Here is a 24,792-nt window from a genome sequence, read left to right on the forward strand (position 1 = left end):
AATTACAAATGGGTGTAAAATTAAGAGTTACTGTATTATTTTTTTTTTGCCTATTAGGTGTTGATGTTCTTTGTTTTATATGCACAATTCTTGATATAAAGCATGTAATGAAAATATTTATCAAATATAGAAAAAAATTTATAAATATTGCAACTGTGCTACCAAATACATTGAGCAGAGCACCGGGAGGCAGAAGTATCACCTGAGCAAAGAGCAGACAGGCTTCCTGTGTTGCTCTGTGGGACTGTCTGCAAGCAATTCTGCTCTTCCAATCACTCCCCATCTCTCCTAAGTCTGTGCATTTGCCTCACTGTGGAGGTTTTCTCACTTTGGAGATTTTCACTGCACTTCCAGCTTTTGATTTAATGTTGTTTTGCCAAAAAAATCCTTGGAGGGGGAAGAGCAGTGCCTGAGTGCTGACCAGAGTTCATCCGAGCCAATGCTAATTAGCTGCTGATTTCATCGGTCTTTGGTCTCAGAAATGCATCATTTTCCAGAAAGTGTTTGAAAACACTTTCTATTAATTACATAGTAAAATGATGTAATTTAGTAAAATGATGTAATTTAACAGGATTACTTATACTGCAGACTCTTTGACAGAAATTTTTTTCCACAACATGAACTTGCAAAGAGACCCTTTGATTCTGTCTGAATTTTGACCGAATTCAAAACACATTCAAATAATGACAGCAATTAGTGTTCAGCTTTTACTACACATGTATCCCATGGAGCCACAGCACTGCATAAAAGAGCTGAGTGCTCAACCAGGTGGGCACACAGAGCTGAGCTGCTCTCTGGGACCCTGCATGGTTTCTGCTCCTCTCATTGCTGGTGGGATCTAAAGGCTCCTATGGACAGCATGGCTGGGACAGAAATCATCTCCAGCCACTGTGTCCCATGGCAGGGACACAAATGTTCCTCTGCAGCCACTGTGTGCCATGGTAGGGACACAAATGCTCCTCTGCAGCCACTGTGTGCCATGGCAGGGACACAAATCATCTTCTCCAGCCACTGTGTGCCACGGCAGGGACACAAATGCTCCTCCCCATCCGAGCTGAGCTGCTGCCTCTCCTCCCAGCACAGCAATGGGGACACCTCCCTGTCCCACTGCCAGAACCAGAGCTGCCTCTGAGCACCCCCAGCCCAAACCTTGTCAGGAAAGTGTGAAACTGCTCAGGGCTGTGCAGAACTGACCCCAGCAGAATGAACTGTGCAGAACTGACCCCAGCCTGGTGAAGTTCACCCAAATGCACCCCTGGGGAACCTGGACCCAAAGCCCCCCGAGCCCTGGGCTGGTTTCACAGGGGGCACAGGAGATGCTGCCCATGCAGGGGGGCACTGGTGCCTCCTGGCACCTTCACACCTTCAGGGGACCCTGCTGAAGGTGTCCCTTGGCAGACACAGGAGCCCGAGCCTGACGTGCAGCACCCACAGCTCCAGGCTCGTGTCCCCCTTGCTGCTGCCCCTGCCCCAGAGCAGCTCCTCCCTGGGGTTGTGCCCACAGAGGAGCTTCCCAAGGCATTTCCCAGAGCCACAGCCCAGCTGCACAGGATGGGAATTTGGGAAATGCTCCCCTCCTGGTTGGTTTCCCTGCCCATATCACGACCATTTGCTGTTTGGGTATTCCAAAGGAGCACACAGGGAAAGCAGGAGCTCTGTCTTGCCCGAGTTAAGGGCAGCTGGTTCCTGCCCACAGCTGTGGCTCAGCCCTGCTGATCCCTGAGAAATGGCCCTGCCTGCCCACAGGCTGCTGCCTCAACACACAGCACCTATTTATTCCTGCTGCCATCCACCTATCTGTCCAGTTATCTTCTTTTGTTTCATATGTTTAATGTTAAACCTAATGTCAAAACTCTGGGTATAAAATGAAATACATTTTTGTTTAAAATACTCTGGGCAATTTTTATAGAACATCCTTTTGAAAAAAAAAAAAGTGCAGAGATCAATTTTTTTAAGTCCATCCCGCAGGCACCATCATTTAATTATGAGTGAGACATAAATTATGCATTTACACATTGTTGCCTTTTCTATAAAATGGTGTGGAGATTTTTTTGTAGTTTTTGGAACTCTCTCTTTCTTCCTAGAGGCACTTTGGAGGAAAAAAAAAACTGCCAAAGGCTATACATTGATGAAAAAAATTAGCATTTATCAGTATAACACCATTATGAGGCCAGCATGGCACTAACATACACAAAATCTAAATGTATTTTTCTGCTTAGACTTCGGAAAACCTGAAAGACTGTGATCTCACCAGGCAGAAAAATATTTCCTCGCAGTCTAAGCACCGAAAGTAATTGGGCAGAAGCAAATAATGTGCATATAATTGCAGAAGGCAGAGGGCAGAGGCAGCCCGGGCCGGGAGGAGCAGGAGGGGCTCATTACCTGCACGGAGTTGAGCCGGCAGTATCCGTTCAAGGGAAACCTGATAACGTGGGTGGGGTCCTGGTTCCAGCCCGCGTTCACCGAGTTGCACATGACATCCCCCGTCTCCGGGAAGATCTCCTCTATCAAAGCCTTCTCCCCACTCAGTGCAATCCTCTCCCCCAGATCCGGAGTCACTCTCACAACCAAGCAGTCACAAGGCTGGAAGTGTTTCCTTTGTTCTTTCTCTTGTTTCCACCGCTCAAGTTCCTTAATCATTGGCTGCAGCTGGTAATACTTTGCTTCTTCATATAAAAGATTAAAGTCCTGGGAAAAAAAAAAAAAAAAAGAGAGAGAGAGGGAGAGAGAGAAACTAGAAATGCTTATAGTTCTCTTTTAAAAATGAGTATTGTTCCTGTTTGACCTACTTAGGCTTCTGTATTGTCAGCAGGAGAGCAAAGGCAACAGGTCCCACGCACTCACACCTCCACAGAAACCTCACCGTGCTGGTGTTCCATCCTTTGGGCTGGCTGAGGGGTTCCCCCGGCACTGAATTATCCTTGCATTCATTATCCCACAAGCCCAATGCCAGAAGGCTCCACTCCTGGGTTAAGAAATCAAAATAGCTGCTTGCAATAAACAAAGCTCCCTGGTGCAAGGGAAGATGTTCCAAGCCCTGCTCCTCACCCACAGCTCGGACACTCCTGATGCCACAGCTGTGCTGAAGATGGAGATGTCAGTTCAGCTTCACTTCTCACCTGCCTTGCTGAGGCTGGAATTCAGCTCCAGCAGCTGAGCAGCTGCCTGCCATTGATGACTATTCATGTATTTCAGTGCACTTTGGAGCCTGGTAAATCCCAGGGAGGAGCTGACCATGGCTGGGAGCTCAGCCCTGTGCTCCAAGGGCTGAACAGAAGCAGCTCTTCCCTGCCATTTGTCCACCACTTCACTTGGGCTCTGGGCAATTCCAATTCCCAGTCTGATCCAATTCCCAGTTCAGTGCTTGTTTCATCAGACTCTGATGGATTTTCCCACCTCAGCTGAAATGCGGAGCCAAAGGGAGCGAGCCCCCAGCCCAGCCAGCCCAGGAGGAGAGGGACAGGCCCTGGGGACACTTTGCTCCCCCAGCCTTCTCCAGCCTCCCAGGGCAAGAGGAGCAGCTCAGCTCCTCCCCGCAGGGACCTGGCTGTGCTCTCCCTGCTCTGCACCCCTCGACACCCTCAAGTGCTGCCCCACAGCTGCCCCTGTGGGCTGTGCTGGAGCCAACACCTGGACAAAGGCCAGCTCCACACCAGTGACATGGAAAGTAAAATGAAAGGAAAAATCAAGACTGAAATGGCTGAAATCATTTGGACTGGAGAGAATGATATGACAAGAAGCAGCCAGGAAATGGGCACCAAAAGCACATGAGAGGTAACACTGGTGTGCTGTGCCCCAGGACTGGGGAGGAGGGGAATCAAAGGCCAATGGAGATGCAGCACAAAAAGGTGCAACTCCACACACTGGTTTGGAATTAACCTGTAAAATCTCCTGCTGCAGGGTATGACTGAACCAAAGCAGTTATCTCTGCTCAAATTTGGCACCACAGACCCACCGGTAGTGGAGGTGCTGCTTCACCCCAGGGCTGCTGCAGCCCGGGGACACATGAATATTCACAGTGACAGGGCAAGGTGATCACTCACAAAAGGGACATCCAATCCTTTCCACCGCTTTGATGTCTGCTGAGGTGGGGACAATGTGCACACAGCCAAGGCAGAAAAAAGGACTGCAGGATGAGAGGAGCAGGGAGGAAGAGGGATAAGAGGGAGTGGGAAGAAATGAGGGCAACAAACACTCTCACGGGACAGCTTGAAGATGGAAAACACAGAAGATTAAAGAAGAAATCATGCAGAGAGCGTGCTGCAAACAACCCAGAGCCAGGGCTGGGAGCAGGCCAGGCAAGGAGCTGTGGAGGCTGCCTGGGCTCAGGTAACACAGCACAGCCCCACAGCCCTGTGCTCACATTCCCACCCTGCCCAGACCCAGCTCTCTCTGCTGGACATCACTGCTTTTCTCTGCCCACCAGTGATGCTCCCTCAGTGCTGAGCGGGGATCAGTTCAAACCTACAGGGATTAGTGGCCTAAATAAAAAAAAAAAAAAATTGAAACCTCTGTGCAGGACACTGAATCAGCACAGTTTTACACCAAACTGTGTGCAGTACAGAGGTGTGGGCACTGGCTGCCAAATTCTCCCTTGGCATCTGTTGGTGCCATGGGTTGCTTTCCCAAGCAAGGAAACATGCAATGCTAAGGAAAATGGAATGGTGTAGAGTGAACAGGAGCACCCAGCACTTTCTAAGGCAATGGAAAGTCATCTCCTGCTTTCAGCAGGTCCTGAAAAACCAGTTTTAGAGTGTCTGCGTTCATGGACACTATAAAATAAGGTATTATTTGTAGAATCAATCAAGTGAATATGTGCTAAGGAAACTCATCAGTAAAACCTGGAGGAGATGTACAGTGACAGAAAGAGCAGCCCCTCATTGCTGAGAGCAGAGAGTGGCACAGGGCTCCTGAGGTGGATGCAAAGCCCATCCCATTACAGAGGCTCTGGCTGCCTCCCCTGGCCTGGCAGGGTCCTGAATCAAGGACTTCCATGGTCCTGCAGCCCCAGGCCAGAGCAGCAATGCCACAAACCAGCAAAACCCACATCACAGCAGCCCAGCTCCCTCACAGCCAGCTCAGCCCACCCACCCCAGCACTGCAGCTCTGCAGGGACCCTTGCTGGCTGGCATCTGCCCTAAAATGAATGGCATAAACTGCACATCCTGGTACCATTTTGTGAGAAAGAAACCTGCTTTCAGATGGAACAGCTCTTCCACTGCTGCCCCCAGAATGAGAGAGCCACACTTCAGGGGCTGTGTAGGAACCAGGGCAGGGCTGAGCATCATGTGCTGAGTTTGGGTTCATCTCTAAAGTCAGGCTCTCCTGCCTGTGCCTGCTCCACACTGGGGTTCAGACAGATCTGGGAAGGGCTGAGAACCTGCAGAAGGGCCCTGCACCAGCCCCTGGGACTGAGGGGTGCTGCTGCCAGGAGCTGCTGCCAGGGAATGGGCACCACTGCCAGGCAGGGCCAGAAAGGGGAATTGGTTGTGCTGTGGCACAGTAACAAGGGGAGGGGATAAAGAAGTGTCTTCTGCAGCAAGAGAAATCCAGTGACAGTGCTGGGAAGGGACAGCAGGGACACCTTGTGTGACCCCCCTGCACTGCTGCCCACTGCCCTTGTTCCTCTGATGGGACATTGGCCTTGCTGCAGGGAGGGTCTGGGGCATCCTGGGGCAACCTGACTGTGTGTTTAGGCAGGGAGGAGGGTCTCACAGAGCCAGGGATACACAGTGAGTGGCTCACAGCATGGGGGTCAGGCTCTCTGGATCCTGTGCCTGGACAGGGTCATGGGCTCTGCACACCAAGCCCAGAATCTTTTCCCTCAGGTTTGACACCTTGTTCAGAATTGTGTCTGTGGCCAGCCTGGCAGAGCCCAGCTCTGGAGTATCTGCACAGGTAAAACTGGCACAGGTACTGCCACCCTTGCACTGCAGACATCAAACCCCGCCCTGAAGATTTACCTGAGTTTAATATGAAATGTGAATGAAAGAATGAAACCCACAAGAGCCCTCAGCAGGGAGGTGTCACAGAACTGCAGGAGAACATTTCCATGCTGTTGGTTTCACCAAAGGTAGATGCAGACATGGCCCCATCCAGGGGAGGCAGGGAGCAGCCAGGGGCACAGGGGGACACTGAACCCAGCCCAGGGCACAGCTCTGTGCCACAGAGCACAGGGACACCTCAGCCTCTCCAGGGCAGTGCTGCTGAGAGCAGGCAGCACTCACAGCAGATTCTGTACAGTACCAGGATTCCTTGTCCTGCAGGACCAAAGCATCTCCCATTCCCTACAGGCACTGATTCCCTGCGTTCCAGCTCCCCAACAGCAGCACCAGAGCCCAGCACTGTGACACACAGTGCAGCAGCTTCTGTTGAGGAACACATTTTCCTCTGGAGGAGATTCCCACACCAGTGCAGCCACAAGCAGGGTGCTCTCTGACAGACTGAAAGGGGAGATAGAGAGTTCAGCCTTTAATTTTCTCTGTAAAGTGCCACAAAAGCCTTTACAGCCCCCATGAACCCCTGGGGCTGCTGCAGGAGCTGGAGGGAAGTTCTACCAGGCCACAGGAGGAAGGGAGCAGACAGGCAGGGATGCACAGAGCCCTTCCCCAGCCACAGCTCCTGGCCTGCATGCAGATCCCATGGGAAACACTGACAGATCCTCTCAAAGATGCAAAAAGCCTCTTGCCTTTCACAAAACAATGTTCTGATTTTTGTTCAGTAGAAAAGCTTTTTCTGTGGTGGATTTCAAGCGGGATGGATTCTGGCAGTCACCTGGGACAGGGGTGACATCTTCACATCTGGCTGTGACTCCAGGCCAGCAATGCTGGTGCTCCATGCTCCAGATGTGCCCCCAGCACAGCCTGAGCCCTTGTGTCCCACAGAGCTGCTGCTGCTCCCTCGGTGCCAAACACACCCTCTGTTTTTGTACCTAATGCTGACTCCTGAGCAGGCTGAAATGGCCCTTCCTGTCCATTTTTCACTTGTTATTCTTTATTACATGAAACAACAAACTGTCATCCTAACTCAATGTTTCTCCTGTATTTTTGGTGCTGTGAAGATCTGACTGCTGGCTATGAAAGAAAGTTGCTCACTTCTACACTGACAACTATTTCCTGAGGTCAGTTTGGGAGACTTCAGATGCAAGCACATGAATTGGTAACTGTATTAATAAACTGGAGTGGTGGCCCTGTCATTCTGGGGCTACAGGTGATTTCTGTAATCCACACAGAACTCAGCTGTCCTGTGCCTTTGTGCTCCTCCCTCTCTGAGAGGAGTTACAATATTCACATTGCCTTTGTCTGTGTGTTACAATACTCACACTGCCTGTGCCTGTTACAATATTCACATTGCCTGTGTGTGTGTTACAATATTCACATTACCTGTGTGTGTTACAATATTCACACTGTCTGTGTCTGTGTTACAATATTCACATTGCAGTGTCTGTGTGTTACAATATTCACACTGCCTGTGTGTTACAATACTCACACTACCTGTGTCTGTGTCACAATATTCACATTGCCTGTGTCTGTTACAATATTCACATTGCAGTGTCTGTTACAATATTCACATTGCCTGTGTGTTACAGTATTCACACTGCCTGTGTCTCTGTGTTACAATATTCACATTGCAGTGTCTGTCTGTTACAATATTCACATTGCAGTGTCTGTTACAATATTCACATTGCCTGTGTCTGTGTGTTACAATATTCACACTGTCTGTGTCTGTGTGTTACAATATTCACATTGCCTGTGTCTGTGTGTTACAATATTCACATTTTCTGTGTCTGTGTGTGTGTCTGATGTCAGTTACAATATTCACATTGCCTGTGTGTTACAATATTCACACTGTCTGTGTCTGTGTTACAATATTCACATTGTCTGCGTGTTACAATATTCACACTACCTGTGTCTGTGTTACAATATTCACATTGTCTGTGTGTTACAATATTCACATTGTCTGCGTGTTACAATATTCACACTACCTGTGTCTGTGTTACAATATTCACACTGTCTGTGTCTGTGTTACAATATTCACATTGTCTGTGTGTTACAATATTCACATTGCAGTGTCTGTGTGTTACAATATTCACATTTTCTGTGTCTGTGTGTGTCTGATGCTCTCTGAGCAGGAGTGAGTCTCAAACAAGGCTCACAGCAGCTCCTGGCTCTGTGTGCCCTTGGGCATGGGCAGTGAAGGGGACAGTCCTGGGGAGCCCCTGTGATGCCAGGGGGGCTCAGGGAGGGCAGATTGGGAAAATCACAGCAACCATAGCAGTGCTACCTTCAGCAGCAAGGTCTGGGAGACACTTTCAAGCTCTGTCTTAGTAGTAGTTGCAAGTGTAATTAATATTCACTGTAAACACACCATCAGACTTGATAATAAAGAATCACTAGCCTTGGAACACACACCCCACTTTCTCTGCATTTCAGTGTTAACTTTGTCTGAAAACAACACTGAAATAGCAAACACAATAATGCTGGTGTGGTACTAACATTCCAAACTTTCCAAAATAACCATCTGAGCAGCAATTCAAGTTGAAAAGCAACTTGGCTAAACCTTGAGGCTAATAAACTGCTTGATTAAATTAAGGGGTAAAAACTAATAAATATTCAAAACACTTGATAGTGCTTTGTTTGACATAAAGAACATTTAATGCAAGTCTCACTGGAAAAGCTGTCAGGTTTTATACCTTAAATAGACTTTTGCATTTAGAAACACCAAGTGATTCCATTTGCTGCCTTTGATTATTGTCTTCTGTCACTTTAATCATGCTGGCAAAATTACACGATTTCTGTGAAGTTAAATCCGTTTACAGTGCAGTTTTAATACAGCTTTACAGAGCATTCATTCTTCTATGCATTTTGATGTAGTTACTCCCCACCTAGCAAGGCTTTGCTTTGTTCCTGAGCCCTCATTAGCCTGGATTTGCTCTGAGCTCTGCCAGGGAGGAGCTGAGGTGCAGGGGATGGGGAGCAGGGGCTGAGCAGGCACAGCCCCCCAGCCCTGCCAGGCTCCTGCACACACAAACCTGGGCACCCTCTGCCCTCCAGGCTCCAGCCAAACCTGCTGCTTCTGGGACTGAGCCCCTCTGCAATCTGGGTGCTGGTGGAGGCCATGATCAGCTCAAAACACCTCTCTCTCCTCTCTTCACAGAATCACTGGGTTGGAAGAGACCTTCAAGGTCATGGAGTCCAACCCAGCCCCAACAGCTCAGCTAAACCCTGGCAGCCAGTGCCACATCCAGGCTTTGTTAAACACACCCAGGGATGGGGACTCCACCACCTCCCTGGGCAGCCATTCCAGAACTTTATCACTCTTCCCATGAAAAACTTTTTCCTGCTCTCCAACCTGTATTTCCCTTGGCACAGCTGGAGGCTGTGTGCTCTGGTTGTGTCAGTGCTGCTGCAGACAGAGCCCAGCCCCAGCTGAGCACAGGCACCTTTCAGGAGCTGTGCAGAGTGATGGGGGCAGCCCTGAGTCTCCTTTTCTCCAGGGTGAGCACCCCCAGCTCCCTCAGGGGTTCCTCACAGGGTTTGTGTTCCCAGCCCCTCTCCATCCTCATTGCCTCCTCTGGATGTGCTCAAACATCTCAAAGTCCTTCCCAGACTGAGGGGACAGACTGGACACAGCACTCGAGGTGTGGCCTCTTCTCACACTGGACTGTCCAAACCACAGCTGCTCTCCTGTGCCTCTCCCATCTCTCCATCCACCCTTCCCTTCATCCATCCTACAGCCCCAGCACTGCTCTGCTCTTTAGCTCCACCACCACACACAGGTTTGAGGTTTTCCCTCATTTCTCTGCAGTTTTCTCCCCCCAGCCCGTGCAGGAACACCCAGTGCTCAGGGCAGCCCCTCTGGGCTGGGGCTCCAACCAGGGCTGCCAGAACCTGTCCCTGCAGGTTGTGATGTGCTGCAGATGCGACTGCAGACCCTCCCACGGGGTCAGACAGGATTGTCCTCCTGCCTCAGGTGAGGATGGCTGAGCTGGCAGCACCAGGAGCAGCTCTGCTCCAAAGCAGGAGCCAGCAGCAGCACTCTGCACTCAGTCACAGCTGACCAAGGGATCCTGTGCCCAGCCAGTACAACAAAGTGAAATGGCACTTCAGAGAAAGCAGGAGTTTTCCTTCCCAGCAATGCTCTGCATCCTCTAACTGAGCAGATCCCCATCTGCCATCCCAATTTATTCATCATTGCACCCTGAAATAAGTGGTTTTGTTGAATCTTGTCACCTGCAGTTTGGACACATTTGTCTTCTAATTTTCCTACATCAGGGTGGCAATGCTGCAAGTTTTTTAAGTGCAATGTGCTGGTGTTCACAAGGGGTCTGAGGATAAGGGAAGAGATGAGGATCTGACTCCATGTTTCAGAAGGCTGATTTATTATTTTATGATGTATATTACATTAAAACTATACTAAAAGAATATAAGAAATTATTTCATCAGAAGGCTGGCTAAGAACAGAATAGGACAGAATGATCACAAAGACTGTTCTGGACTCTCTGTCTGAGCCAGCTGACTGTGATTGGCCATTAATTACAAACAACCACGTGAGACCAATCCCAGATGCACCTGTTGCATTCCACAGCAGCAGATAACCAATGTTTACATTTTGTTCCTGAGGCCTCTCAGCTTCTCAGGAGGAAAAATCCTAAGGAAAGGCTTTTTCATAAAGGATGTCTATGACAGGGCAAAGCCACACAAACCAGGCCAAAAGGAGAGCATTTAAACAATCAGGGCTGCAGAGAAACAACAAGCACCATGGCTTCACACAAAGCATGTCCTGCTCCTTAAAAAGCCCTCAGTCAATTCCAGCTCCCAAGAATATTTTGACATTAACTGTGAGCTGATTACTTCCTGAAATCAAACCATCTGCAGTGGTTATGTCTAACACAAATCCTCATGGGCTTGTTTAAGGGTTTCTTTTTTATACCAACAAGAACAAGATTTACACAGTTCAAGTCCTCTGCGTATCAAATTTGAAACATTTCTTTCAGATCCTGAGCATTAAACCCTGCTGAGTGCAAGTTGCTGATGCTGCTTCTTAATTGTTGTTATACCCTGATAAATAAGCTAAAAATGTGAGAAAATACAATTAGTTTAGAAAAACTGATTTAGCTATAAGCTTCATCGTTTAACTTTTCTCTGTATCCATGACAACCACTGGTCCATTTATTAAATAATAACATCCCTGGCGTAATACACAAGTACTAAAAATCCTAACAAATAAACAGCAGCATTTAGTTAAGTGTGTTTAGGTCAAGCATACAAACCAACCTGCCCCAAAACAAATGACAGAACGGGTGGAAAAAACAGATTGCAGACTCTAGCTTTCCTTACCTTAAAGTCATCTGGGAGCAGTAGCTTAGATGTCCTTAGGAAGCTTAATATATATCTGAAAATCTCCCCATCTCGATCAATGAAATAATGCTGCTTTAAACTGTCCAGGACAATGGGCTCTGTGCCATTAAACAGACGACTTATTCTGGAAAAAAAGAGAAGAGAAAAAGAAATGGGCAAAAGAGACAAAATCTCATCACACCCTCGGGGCCTGAGAACAACCAATTTAGGTGCATCAATTCAAGGTGCATAAGGTAATGCAGGGTGTTAATGTGGGGACAAACACGTGCAGGAGGGCAGGAGCCCTGGACACACCTGGAAAACACCTGGAATGTTCACCCCAGAGGGAACCTGGGGAGAATCACCCACAGCTGGAATGCTCACCCCAGAGATCCTGGGGAGGATCACACCACAGCTGGAATGCTCACCCCACAGCTGGAATGCTCACCCTACAGCTGGAATGTTCACCCTACAGCTGGAATGTTCACATCTGGAATGCTCACCCCACAGCTGGAATGCTCACCCCAGGGCCCCAGGGGAGAACACGAGTCCCTGGCTGTGACACATCCCTGCCCTCCACGTCCTGCTCCAAGTGGCTGCTCCAGGGATGGGTTCCTGGCCATGAGCCGGCCTCCAGCCTGGCTGCCATTTGATCAAACACCCTCCAAGCCTCTCTGTGCTGGAGGAGAGGCTGCCCAGGCACTGGGATGGGCTGGATGGAGCTGTCAGTGTCCATCCAATGCACAAAACCTGACACCAGTGGCCCATGCAGCCCCACAGTGTCACCATCAGCAGTGCTGGGGATGAGACTGGCAGGGTGAGAGCACCGTGGAAAATCTTTTGTGAGGGAAAAAAACAGGAGCAAGACCTGTGAGACCAGGAGATCAGCTGATTATGGGAGCAAAGGACACATCAGCCACAGCACTCCAGGTTTTTCCAGAGCCTGCTCCATGGAGAGCAAACCAGCATCTGCCTGGCTGCTGCTCCTCCAGGCTCTCCCCTCCTCTCACAAGGCTTTGTCTTCCCATGAGAAATAACCCAGCTGAATGTATGTTCCTGAAAGGGAAAACGCAGGGGACAGACAGCAACGACCTATTAAGTAATTGAGTCCATCTCTCTGACAGGGCAGCATTGTTCCCCACTGCACAGTGGCTCATCTTTCAAAGTCCAGCCTTAAATAATCCTGCCATGAGGACTCCCCATTTCCCAGAGAGGCCATCCCACAGCTGGCTGCATTTCACTATCAGCCAGCCCTTCCAAACACCCAGGGGAGCTGGGACCAGGGCAGGGCTCCCCCCTTCCCTGCAAAACAAGCTATCAGACCCTGCTGCAGGCCGTGCCCAGTGCTGCTGCAGCCCAGCCTGGCTGCCCCCTGCTCCCAGCCCAGCTCAGGAGTGACCCCAGTGCCCACCCAGGGTCAGGTTTGCAGGTTTGCTGCCCCACTGCTGTTCCTGCTGTGCCCTGGGCCCTGACCCACAGCTGCACCTTGCTCTGATATAACTTGCTAATATGGCTGTAAATTTATTAATGCGCCATCTGTATCTAAATAAAATGTGGAAATAATAACTAAAGCTGGACTTGGTAAGTCTCCACTGAATTTTGCTAAAAAGCCTTTCTGCCCTCTTAATTAAGGAAGCTGCAGGTTTTGCTGCCTGCTCTCATGCCAGCATCCAGCTAGTCTGGGTTACTTGTGAGAATAACCAAGTGCTCTCCCAGACACCAATTATAACATTTACTGTTTTCCCCAACCTCCAGCGTTCCTACAGTATCAGGGAATGCCATCCAGTTCACCTGGCAATGTTTAATTCATATAATCCCAAGGTTCAGTAAGACTCCTGTAATTCACTGTGCTCTTTTTGGTTGTTATTTTAGGGCCATTTCCCCAAGACAATTGAACACACTGCTCTGTACAGCCTCACACTTTACTCCAGGACCCAGACAGTTAATTTATTTCCTTTGGCACTGTGCTGTGCTGGGACACACTGAAAGCAGAGGAAGCACTGATAGCTGAAGGTTCGGTACATACATTTACTGAGTCAATTTGCATGGCTACTGGAAGTTTTGAGATCTTGCATGCGAACAAGCTGAGCTGTGGCTGCAGCCTCCTCCCCTGTGCTGCCCTTTCTCTGGAGGCTGCAGAGGCAAAGCTGCTCTGCACAGGCACAGGGGAAGGCTTGCCAACAACTACAGGGTGCACAGAAGACAGGGTACAACATTTTAATGGGCCACTCTTTAATGCAGTAAAGCATTTTTTTGGTAATGAAAACAAAACATGGATTTTGAGGCTCCACTTTGTGGAGTGCCCTGAGCTGTATTTCTTCACCAGCAAAATTACTGCTGGGGAAAGAAACTCACAGAGTGTTGAAAGACTTAACTGCCACCCCAAAAACAGAGTGATGAATAGTTTAAGGATTTATTTGACATTTTAGGGGGATGCTACGTTCCAAGAACCAATTTCAGTGCAGCGTGTTGTAATGCTGCATGTGGAAAGAGCTCCCTCTCCTCCCATCTCACAGCTCAAACCACACCTGGGAAAGTCCTTTGGGAAATGCAATGCTGGGAGAGCACAAATGGACTCAAATGGACAGTTCCTGACAGGATTCCTGTCCGTGTGTGAGGCTGTGGGAAGGAGCACAGTGACCAGGAGCAGCTCCGTGCTCTGCACAGGGACACAGGGCTCTCCATGGATGGGTCTGTGGTGCCAGAACAAAATGAGGGGCAAAATGCACTCAGGCTGTCAGGTCAGCAAGAGCAGGGGGACAGGAAGGGTTTGCCCTGTCCAGATGTGCTGATGATCACTCAGAAACAAGGCACAGCCTGGCTGGCAGCCTCAGGGAGCTGCTCCCTCCAGGGACCCACTCTGTGCTGTGAGGTTAAACCCATGGGGAGCTGCTGCAGCTCGGAGTGGGCACCCACCACCCTGAAAATGTTGTTTTTATGGGTGGTCATGGCAACCAGCACTGTACTGGTGGATAAATGAGCACTTTGAGGAGGCCCCTGCCTATGGCACACAGGAATGTACTGACAGTGCTGCCTGTGAGGAAGCAAAGGAGCTGCACTGGGATCTGCAGCAAGGGCGAGTCTGAACAATGAACATCCTTCAGCACCCCCACCTTCTGCAAGAGATGCTTCACCTTCTCATTTAGAAGCACTTGTATCATCTGTGTCCAACACGGAATTTCCACACAGGGAGCAGACTGAGGCAGGACCAGCTCCAGCAGCTGCCAGCCCAAGGATGCCAAGTGTGTCCTTCCATGGCCTCCATCACCCTGGCCAGAGCTCAGACCCTCCCAGTCCCCTCTTTTCCCTCCTGGCTTGCTCCTGCCCTCCCAGCAAGGTGCTTTTCCCAGCTCCTGCTCTGCAGTGCTGCCCACCCAGCCCTCCAGGGCACCGTGCCCAACGCTGCCACAGAGCCACCACAGGGCTGCTGCCCAGCCTGGCACCTCCAGCCCTGGCTGGATGCACTTCTCTGCCTCTCCCAAGAGCCAGCACAGAACCTGTTGATCCCATCCCCGCTGTTTCTTTGTGCTTTTGTTGTTTCTGCTGAAGGCTTTCACATTTTCAATCATGTTTCGCCAACACGCCCGGGGGTGAGTTTCCAGCTTTGCACCAATTTTGCCATGATATTAAGATCTTCTTTTATTAGATTAAAAACAAACAACAAAGACAGCCAACCCACAAGGACAAGAGTGCCAGTAAATTCTTTTCTTTAGTTTCTTGGGCAAGGAAAGAAGCCCTGTGCTGCCTGCCAGTATCTACAGAGGGCTGCTGCCCCCCTGAATTCTGGGGACCAATTTTCCATCCTGTGCAGGCAGAAGCACACAGGGGCTGCAGGGCAGGGAGTGCAGCCCCAGAGCAGAGCTCAGGACACACCACATCCTTCAGCAACTCCCCCAGCTCCATTTCAGAGGCAGACAGGTCTTTTGGCACCCCAGGTCCCTCCAGAGCACCTCTGGTCATCCCAAAGAGCATCACAGAGCACACCTGTGGCATCTCAGAGCACACCTGTGGCATCACTGAGCACACCTGTGGCTCTGCACATCACACACAGCTGTTGGGGAGTTTCAGGGCACTTTGGGACAGAAAAGTTTCTTGGGTGGGGCAGTTTGCTCTCTGCTTTGGGCCAGTTCAGCTGTTTTCTTGACAGCGTTATTTTGAACAGAAAATACAAGTTCTTTCCCAATAAATCTGGTTCCAGAGGTCTTAAGAAGAGCACCCACTATTGTGGGACCTGTGACACAATCAGCAAGTGGGGCTGTGGCACATGAGGCCCCAAAGCCCCCAGGTCCCTCTGCTGTGGTCCCTGTCACTGCTCTGGCCAGCACAGTGACACTGCCTAAGCAGAACTCTCTATCACACTATTGCACTAAAAGTATTAATTTAAGTAATTACATGATTAATATTTAACTGCTCAGTGATATTCTTGTCATTCATAATTTAGTTGTTTACATTTATTAAAAATTGATTTTGTAGACACTTTTTCTGCCCAATGTCAAATCAGCGGGGAACGCACATTTGAGCAAACTGTCATTAAAATGTGTCTCTTTCTTCATTCCGTGGGAGGGCAGGGGGAGAAGAGAGAAATGCCTGTCTGTGGGTCCTGCAAACGTGGTGGGGCTGTCCTGCAGCCCCTGGTGTCCTCCCTGCTGGACCTGCCCTGTGTGTGCCCTCAGTGCAAACACAGAGTGAGCTCTGCAGAACTCCCTGGGCTTTATGGGGGCTCTCAGCTCTGCTTGGCTGTGGGAAATGCCACAGAGAGGGAGAACAGGGCTGGTTAGAGGTGGGACACTGAGCCTGACCCGAGCCTGCCCTGCAGGACACAGCAGCAAAGCATCCCTGGTGCTGAGCAGAGTCCAGTCCTCGCTGCTGAGCACAAACAGTGCTGCTTATCTCTCAAATATTTGCTCAAAGTAGGTAGGATAGATAATGTTATCTGCTTGGAAGAGAAAAAATGCCATGAATGGGAGCAGAGGTGCTTGACAGGCCTCACTGTGTGTCTGGCACTGCTGCTCACAGAGCTGTGTCTGTCAGAGCCTGCTCCCTGTCCTGTCACAGGGCACACACTGCTGGGACAGTGTCAGGGCCCAGAGCATCCCTCTGTCTGTCCTGAGCAGCCCAGACCCTGCCAGGGGCTCAGAGACCCTGGCACAGAGCCCAGAACACCTGTGGGTTTGATTGTGACCCACAGAGCAAGTTACCAACCTTGGATGAAGACCTGTAAGCCATGACAAATTAAGTAGAATGATAGTGAAGTTATCATGGGGTGGAAAAGTCGATTTTGGGGTTTCTGGAATGGGGGTTCAGAGAGCAAGATGGAGGGAACTGGGCATGTCCAGCCTTTCTCCTTCTTCTTCTTGGCCTCCATCTCCTGCTGTGATGGTGGCACTTACAGATTGGTTTAGAGTAGAAGCTCACTGTCTAACACAGGTGATAGGTATTGGACAGTAATTGTGAACATTGCACACGTAGTTTTGAGTATAAAGCCATAACAGTGCCCTGGGGGCAGGCAGAGTGCCTGGAACTGTCCTGCTGGATGGACCTGGGCAGGGCAGGAGAAAGAATTTTATAGATAAGGAACAATGAACAACCTTGAGAGCGAGAAATGAAGAGCCCTGACTGCTTCTTCAAGCTGGGCTGGGAAAAGAGACTTTGAACATTTCTCAGGGTCACTGACAAGTTAGAGGCCTGACAGGAAAGCCTCTCAAGGGCTCTGTGCTGGCTCTGCCACAGCCCAGCTGGAGCAGCCCAGGCTCAGTGGGCAGTGCTGTTAAACCTTCCCAGCAGCATTTTCCCTGTTCCCATTATTCCTACAGAACTGTTTGGATTTGTGCACAAGTTCCCAGCAAAGCGAAGCAGAATGGGGAAAGCACCTGCAGGGAGGAGCCTCAAACCAGCCAGGCTGTCTGGAAAGCAGGCCAGGCTGGCCAGGGGAGGACAGGGGTAACCCAGCAGATGGGAGTCTCCTGCCCTGTGCCCTGGCATGAGTTCAGAGAGGGGTGGGAGGCCCTGCCAGGCACAAGCTCCCTCACGCCCTGCGCACTGAGGAACGTGGCTGCAGTTACTGCTGCCTGCAGGAGGTTCTCTGATCTGCCTCAGCTCAAACCTTCAGCTGCAATGAGTGTGCCAGTTGTGCCACACCTTCCCTCCCTGCTCCCTGGGCAGTGATTGTGAGCCCTGTGCAGCAGGGTCAGTGCCCAGCCAGCCTGGCTGCCCTGTGCTGCAGCAACCCTGGGAGGCCTCACCCTGCAGCTTCTTCAATCCAGGACATCTTCAGCCCTGGGACTGCTGCAGGGGGTGTAGGCTGGCTGTAGGGGGCTTGGCTTGCAGGGTGTTTGGGCTGGGGAGAATTTTAAGCCTCTTTTATTTGGACAGTGAAGAGGGAAAACTGTGCGTGAGAGCCTGAGTGTTAAACTGTGGGTATGAACTGCAAATGTGACATCCAGGCAGCCACGGGGGCCTGAGGGCACAGAGAGAGCCCCACAGGAGCTTCTGGCAGGTCCCAGAGCAGGCACCAGTCCCAGCCCCAGGTGAGTGCAGGCACCAAGCCTGGGTGTCACACAGGTCCCCCAGCACTCCATGGCCAGCCCACCCTGGCCCAGCTGCTCCTCCTCCTCCTCACCCACCCTTGAGCAGGGCAGGCCCAGTGCCAGTGTCCCACAGCCTCACTCAGTCCCAGAGTGTCCCTCCTGAGGACACAGAGAGCTACCACAGATGTCCAAACCAAAACTAACCTGTGAGGACAACACTAAAACCTCAACTTTTAACAATGGCATGAAGCAGGATGGCCCAGCCTCAGCAGAAGGAGGAGTGGATTGGGTTGGCATGGCCCAGCTTTGGGCCCACAGGGGCTCCAGGGGGTGGCTTCTCTGAGGAGCTTCCAGAAGCTTCCTCAGTGTCTCCAGAGCCAACCCCTGGCAGCTCCAAAGGCTGATGGAGCTCTGGCCAAGGCTGGGCCAATTAGCAATGGTGGGAACACCTCTGTGATCACAGATTGAAAAAGATAAAAAATGTTACTGCACAGCTGTAATTGTGGCCAGAGGAGAGCAGGGCGAGAACATGAGAGAGGAACAACCTGGAGACACCAAGGCCTGTGGGGAAGGAGGGACAGGAGGTGCTGCAGGAGCCACAGCTGGGGCTCCTCTGCAGCCATGGTGAGACCAGGGTGTGACAGTTGTGCCCTGCAGCCCTGGGGATCCATGGGGATGCAGGGATCCACCCACAGGGAATGGGGATCTACAGGGGATGCAGAGATCTATCCACAGGGAATGGGGATCCAGGGGGATGCAGAGATTGATCCACCCACAGGGAATGGGGATCCATGGGGATACAGGGATTGATCCACCCACAGGGAATGGGGATCCATGGGGATACAGGGATTGATCCACCCACAGCCCTGGGGATCCAGGGGGATGCAGAGATTGATCCACCCCCAGGGAATGGGGATCCATGGGGATGCAGAGATCCATCCACAGGGAATGGGGATCCATGGGGATGCAGAGATCCACCCACAGGGAATGGGGATCCAGGGGGATGCAGGGATCCACCCACAGGGAATGGGGATCCAGGGGGATGCAGGGATCCACCCCCAGGGAATGGGGATCCAGGGGGATGCAGGGATCCACCCACAGGGAATGGGGATCCAGGGGGATGCAGGGATCCACCCACAGGGAATGGGGATCCAGGGGGATAGAGAGATCCACCCACAGGGAATGGGGATCCAGGGGGATGCAGAGATCCACCCACAGGGAATGGGGATCCATCCACAGGGAATGGGGATCCAGGGGGATGCAGGGATCCACCCACAGGGAATGGAGATCCAGGGGGATGCAGAGATCCACCCACAGGGAATGGGGATCCATCCACAGGGAATGGGGATCCATGGGGATAGAGAGATCCACCCACAGGGAATGGAGATCCAGGGGGGATGCAGAGATCTATCCACAGGGAATGGGGATCCATGGGGATGCAGGGATCCATCCACAGGGAATGGGGATCCATGGGGATGCAGAGATTGATCCACCCACAGGGAACGGGGATCCAAGGGGATGCAGGGATCCATCCACAGGGAATGGGGATCCAGGGGGATGCAGGGATCCACCCACAGGGAATGGGGATCAGGGGGATGCAGGGATCCATCCACAGAGAATGGGGATCCAGGGGGATGCAGAGACTGATCCACCCACAGGGAATGGGGATCCAGGGGGATGCAGAGACTGATCCACCCACAGGGAATGGGGATCCAGGGGGGATGCAGAGATCCACCCCCAGGGAATGGGGATCCAGGGGGATGCAGAGATCCACCCCCAGGGAATGGGGATCCAGGGGGATGCAGAGATTGATCCACCCACAGGGAATGGGGATCCATGGGGGATGCAGGGATCCACCCACAGGGAATGGGGATCCATGGGGGATGCAGAATGCACCCCCAGCCCTGGGGAGGTGCCCACAGCAGAGCAGGGCATCCCTGGGTGAGGCTGTGACCCTGTGGCAGACCCAGGGGACAGAGGGGCCCTGTCCCCAGGCTGGAGCAGCCTGTCCTTGGACACTGCAGCCCTGCACAGACAGACAGACAGACAGAGCCATCCCAGCAGGTTTGGGAGGGCTCTGTGCCCCGGGAGGGACTCAGGTTGAGTTGGGCTGCTGCTCAGGAGATGGATCCAAGCTGGAGAAGTTCCTGCAGAACTCCCCTGTGGGAGGGACCCCACAGCACTGCAGGGGAAGAGCCCCTGTCCCTGGGCAGCAGGGGAAGCTCTGGGGCATGGACTGACCAAAGCCCCATTCCCTGAATCCCTGTGCCATGGGGGGGAAGGGTTTATTTTACTTCTCATTATCCTGCTCTGAGTTTGTTAGAAATAAATCCAATTAATGCCTCTAATTCCAGCCTGTTTTGCCTTTGATGGTATTTCCTGAGTGATCTCTCCTGGTCTTTAGCTCATGAACCTTCCCTGCATTTTCTGTGCCTGTCCAGCTGTGCAGGGGTGGGACAGCAGCTCTGGTGGTGCCAGGGTCAGCTCACTATGAGGAGGGAACTCTCAAGGTAGTGGATGTTTATCCATCTCCAATTCCTGTAACCTCCTGCTCCTGCCACCCAGGGCTGATCCTGGGATGCCACAGGAGTTTTTGAGCCATATGCTCCCTTTGCCATGCTTCTGCAGGATATTACACTCATTAACCACTGAGCACCTGAAGGAACTGCAGGATCTATTACCCACATTTAATACTTCATATTTTGCTGTTCAGGCTAGAATATCTATTTTTGTTACAGATCAGAGCTAGTCTATATAGTATCAACATGTATTTTTAAAAGTCAATAATCCATAAAGAACATTATCATCTACCATGCAGAATCATTCTTAGGAAGCTCCGCAAGGATTTTCTTTCTTCTTTCTATGCCATCACTAAAAAAGCAAAATTAGGTACAGAATGGATTTTGTAGTTAAGAGAAAGCCATGGACAATTCTGTTTTCTGTTCACTGTTACTATCAATTAAAGTCCACTGGAGCAACAGGTAATAAAATCCACTGAAGTGGAAATTACCTATTATTTTTGCAATACCACAAAGAATTCATGGTAAGGGTGAGAGATGCTTGTTGTTTACAGCCTATCTACACATTTGAGACACTTTAGCAGAGGACTTTGATATATAACTTCCTGGAAATGTGTGTGTATTCATAGCCTGATGCACTACACTTATCCCTTAACTTGCAGAAATAGTATCAATGACATAAATTAGCAGGTGAGACAAGAAGTGGAAACATTAATCCCAGGCAGAGAAGTTGGTGTCTTTTCCTGAATGAACAAATTCTCTTGGCAGCCAGGAGCCACTCTGGCCCTGCATCCCTTGGGCCACACATCCCAACAGGAGGAGGAGGAGGAGGAGGAGGAGGAGGAGGAGGAGGGCTCAGACAATCACCGTGAGCAGACCAAACACAAGGGAATTGAGATTGCCATGAACTCTTCATTCTCCCCAGGTTTGCAGGGGAATTAACCCCAAGTCCTTCACCTGCTGGTGGGTTCAGGCCCCCAGCTCTGGTCTCCCATCCCCAGTTTCTCTCCTGTCCCGTGGGTGCCCAGCAGGAGCAGAGAGCAGCTCAGCCACCAGCAGTGGGGCAGGACACAGCCCTTCCTCCAGTATTCAAGAGTTTGTCTATTTTAGTGTGCTAGCAGCTATGAAAATACTTCACCAAACAAACATTTCTGGTACATTAATTGCTGTATCACGAATCCTCTAATTTAATTTGGCACATGCCTACATCCACAGGTAAGGGAAGCAGATACACACACAGGACAGAGACCTTTCCCTACACACACACACATCAGCACCCACCACACCTATTTAACTCAGCAGTGATGGAGAGCACCAGCTGTGCTCAGCAAGGGAAAAAACCTAACTTTCAAATACAGGAACAGTTGGCATTTCTTCATTACAATTTCCCTACCTGCCACTGACATGGCTTGTTCATCTTTGGCACCAGGGACAGGGACAAAGAGCCCCCCATGGTTTGTGATGCCCAAGCATCCAATTCCCCTGGTTTGGTCAGTTTGAGCTGCTCTGGGGTGCCCATGGCCAGAGCAGGGCTCTGAGCAGGCCAGGTGTGAGCAGCCAGGGCATCCCTACCCACTGCAGGCCAGGCCAGCTCTGCCACCCTGCTCCCAACAGGCACCAGCTGTCTGGGGACAGTGACAGCAGCATGGCTGATTTGTGTATTTTTAATAAAATCACCAAATAATGTGAGCCTTTGACACACAGGATGTGTCCAGGGTAGGAGCTGGGTGCTATTCTTTCAATGAAATACTCTGAGATTCAGCAACTACACTGCAGGTAATATCCATCTACCTGGGAACTCCCCTCTTTATTTTAAATTGTGGATTTACATTTGAAGTTAAAGAATGTAAGCTGGATTTCTGGTGCTACTGATTTTTTCCAGTATAAATTCTGTTATATGCTATATTTAGGCTATTTTTCTCTCTTCTCTCCCTCTCTCCTATTTTTACTTTATTCAAATTGAACTTTTGCCTAAATAGTTGGGGAAGATTGAAAACATTAATATAAGTTTATGTTGTATCCTCTATTATGCCATTGCTCCTGCAGCTCTGGTTTGAGGCCTGTGAGGATTCTGGGCCTCTCACGTTTTCTCAACACATGATTTACACTAAATATTGGTCATGAAAATAAACTCAGAACAAAAATTCTTTAATTTAAACCAAAATTCAAAACTAGCATCTTAGTTTTGCAAAGGTTTTCCAAAGGTCCCAATCCTGCAAGAACTGCATTGCAGCTCAACCTCAGTGAGAGTTGCAGGCACACAAGAAAATGAAGTTGTTAGTACATGAGAAGGTACAAATTTCAAATAAAACATTCCTGCCTGTACAAGTCTTTTCTTGCTATTCCTTTAACCATCCCTTTCCTCTAATCATGGAGCCATGGTGAGGGCAGGGCTCACCAAACACCAGCTCTCTCTTGCTGCTCTCCTTCTTTCTGCAACTTCCAGTGGAGGATAATTCAGTATTTCACTGAGATTTTCAATCTGACTGAATCTGGACTTGCTTCCATGACCAACAGCCCAGTGCAGCTGGGCGTGCTGGGAGGCTGAGGACATGCAGACACTGGTTTTATTATAATATAAATGGGCTAAATCCTGCTTGTTAAAGTCAACACTGAAACTCCCACTGAGACTCAGTGAAGGCAGGGAAAATTTCAAACGGAGCTCATTTCCCTTTCAGGGTGTGAGTCTGGCCCTCCACATCTTTTGCATGTGTGGGTGCTGTGAAAACAGGACATTCCAGCAGGGAAAAGAGGGAAAGAGGGATCCACTGACTGAAGGGCTTCACAACCTTTTACAGAGCACTGTGCTGTGAAACCAGGACATTCCAGCAGGGAAAAGAGAGATCCACTGACTGAAGGGCTTCTCAAGCTTTTACAGAGCACAAATGGTGACACCTAGATGGTGACACACTGATCTGGTACACACTGCTCACACACACAGCTGCAGTGTCCAGCCTGCTGCAGTCACAGACCTTCACTCCTGATCCCAGACAAAAACCTGAGCAGTGTTTTCCTCTGATTATCTCCTTTATTTCCAGATTCACAGGACTGCAGCACCTGGGCAGAGCAGGGACAGCCAGTGCCCCTGGTGCCCACACTGGCCTGTGCTGCTCTGTGAACAGGAATGATTCCAGCCTCTCTGGGCACTGATAAATCATTTTTCTGCTGACAAGCAGCTGCCCCAGTGCTTGGACATTTCCTTGTTCCACCAGACTGGTGCAGCTCTCCAGCTGTTGACAATAATTTGGAAAGAACCCAGCCTGTCTGACATTCTTGCTCCATCTGCTTTTCCTGCAGCCCATCCTGGTGAACTGCCCTGAGCTGAGGACAAACAGTGACACTGATTTTGCCCAGTGCCAGGGTGTGAAGCTGCTGCAGTGCAGTTCTGCCCACCCCAGCACAGCTGACAGCAGCCCCTGCTCTGGAGCAGGCACTGCAGGGCTCACAGGACACTGCTGCTGCTTCTCTCCAGGCATGTGTGTGATTTTCCAGCTCCCTCTATCCATGTTTTGTTATCACACTTCAAATCCTGAACGAATAATGCTTATTCTCTTGCTTATTCTAACTTTTGATTAAGCTGTAACCAATGTATTTTTCCTAGAGTTCATTTAAAGAAGCTCAAGACATCAAGAACAACTTGTTTAAAAAGCTATTTTGAAGGGAAAACAATGCCCAAGGCCCACAGAGCCACACCAAGAAGGAAGATTTGTGTGAGTTTTTTGCTGCTGAGCCTGAGCCATTGGCAGATGAGGAGAAACAAAGAGGGATTTCCAGCAGGATTTTCACTCCTGCAGATGGAGAGCAGGGACAGACAGGAAGCAATGCACCAGCACCATGTCTGCTGGGAGGAGCCCACCCCACAGCCACGTTCCCAAAAAAGGAGCCCCTGTCCAAGGGCTACAGGAACCCACACCTGGGAAGGAGACAGCATACACCTGCTGCACAGAGGACACCTAACCTACAAAATTAAACTCATCAAAAACTTTAAAGTAACAAGTAAACTGTTCACTGTTGAGTTCTGACGAGCTACTGGAAGCTGAACCTGACTTTCTTATGTGACTAAGAAAGAGGTTCATTCTCAAATATCAGACTCTGGTCATGGATTTGATTCTGGTTCCAGTGAAGTCAAGGCCAAACCATCCTCTGATTTAACTGGAAGCAGAAGCAGCCCCCCACTTTAACCCTCATGCCTGCAAACAGAATACAACTGGATGTGAAACAAAGGAGAAATATGTTTGAAACTGGTATTAACTCCAAGCTTTATTATCCCCCCCTCCATAAGACTAAAAAGCAGTCACTGAATTTTTTTCCTCATTCAGCATCAGTCTTATGTACTACTGGCCAAAATTCAGCCCTCTTTCCCTCCAATACAGCAGAGGACTCAGTTTCTCCACTGTCCTGTGCTGG

The 24,792-nt window shown here is 50.2% G+C and overlaps 1 protein-coding gene across 4 annotated transcripts in view; it reads right to left on the reverse strand.

The window, feature by feature from the left end:
* The window catches only part of KCTD15 (potassium channel tetramerization domain containing 15), a 246,319-nt gene that overhangs the window by 7,202 nt on the left and 214,325 nt on the right, over window positions 1–24,792 (reverse strand). For all 4 annotated transcript variants that reach the window (XM_058033941.1, XM_058033940.1, XM_058033939.1 and 1 more), the window contains exons 3-4: window positions 11,340–11,484; window positions 2,383–2,688 (exon numbers count right to left, since the gene is read on the reverse strand). In XM_058033941.1, the coding sequence (XP_057889924.1) occupies window positions 2,383–2,688; window positions 11,340–11,484 (451 nt within the window). The remainder of the gene's footprint in view (window positions 1–2,382; window positions 2,689–11,339; window positions 11,485–24,792) is intronic.

The sequence above is a fragment of the Melospiza georgiana genome, chromosome 14 (assembly GCF_028018845.1).
Source record: "Melospiza georgiana isolate bMelGeo1 chromosome 14, bMelGeo1.pri, whole genome shotgun sequence".
Taxonomy (NCBI): domain Eukaryota; kingdom Metazoa; phylum Chordata; class Aves; order Passeriformes; family Passerellidae; genus Melospiza; species Melospiza georgiana.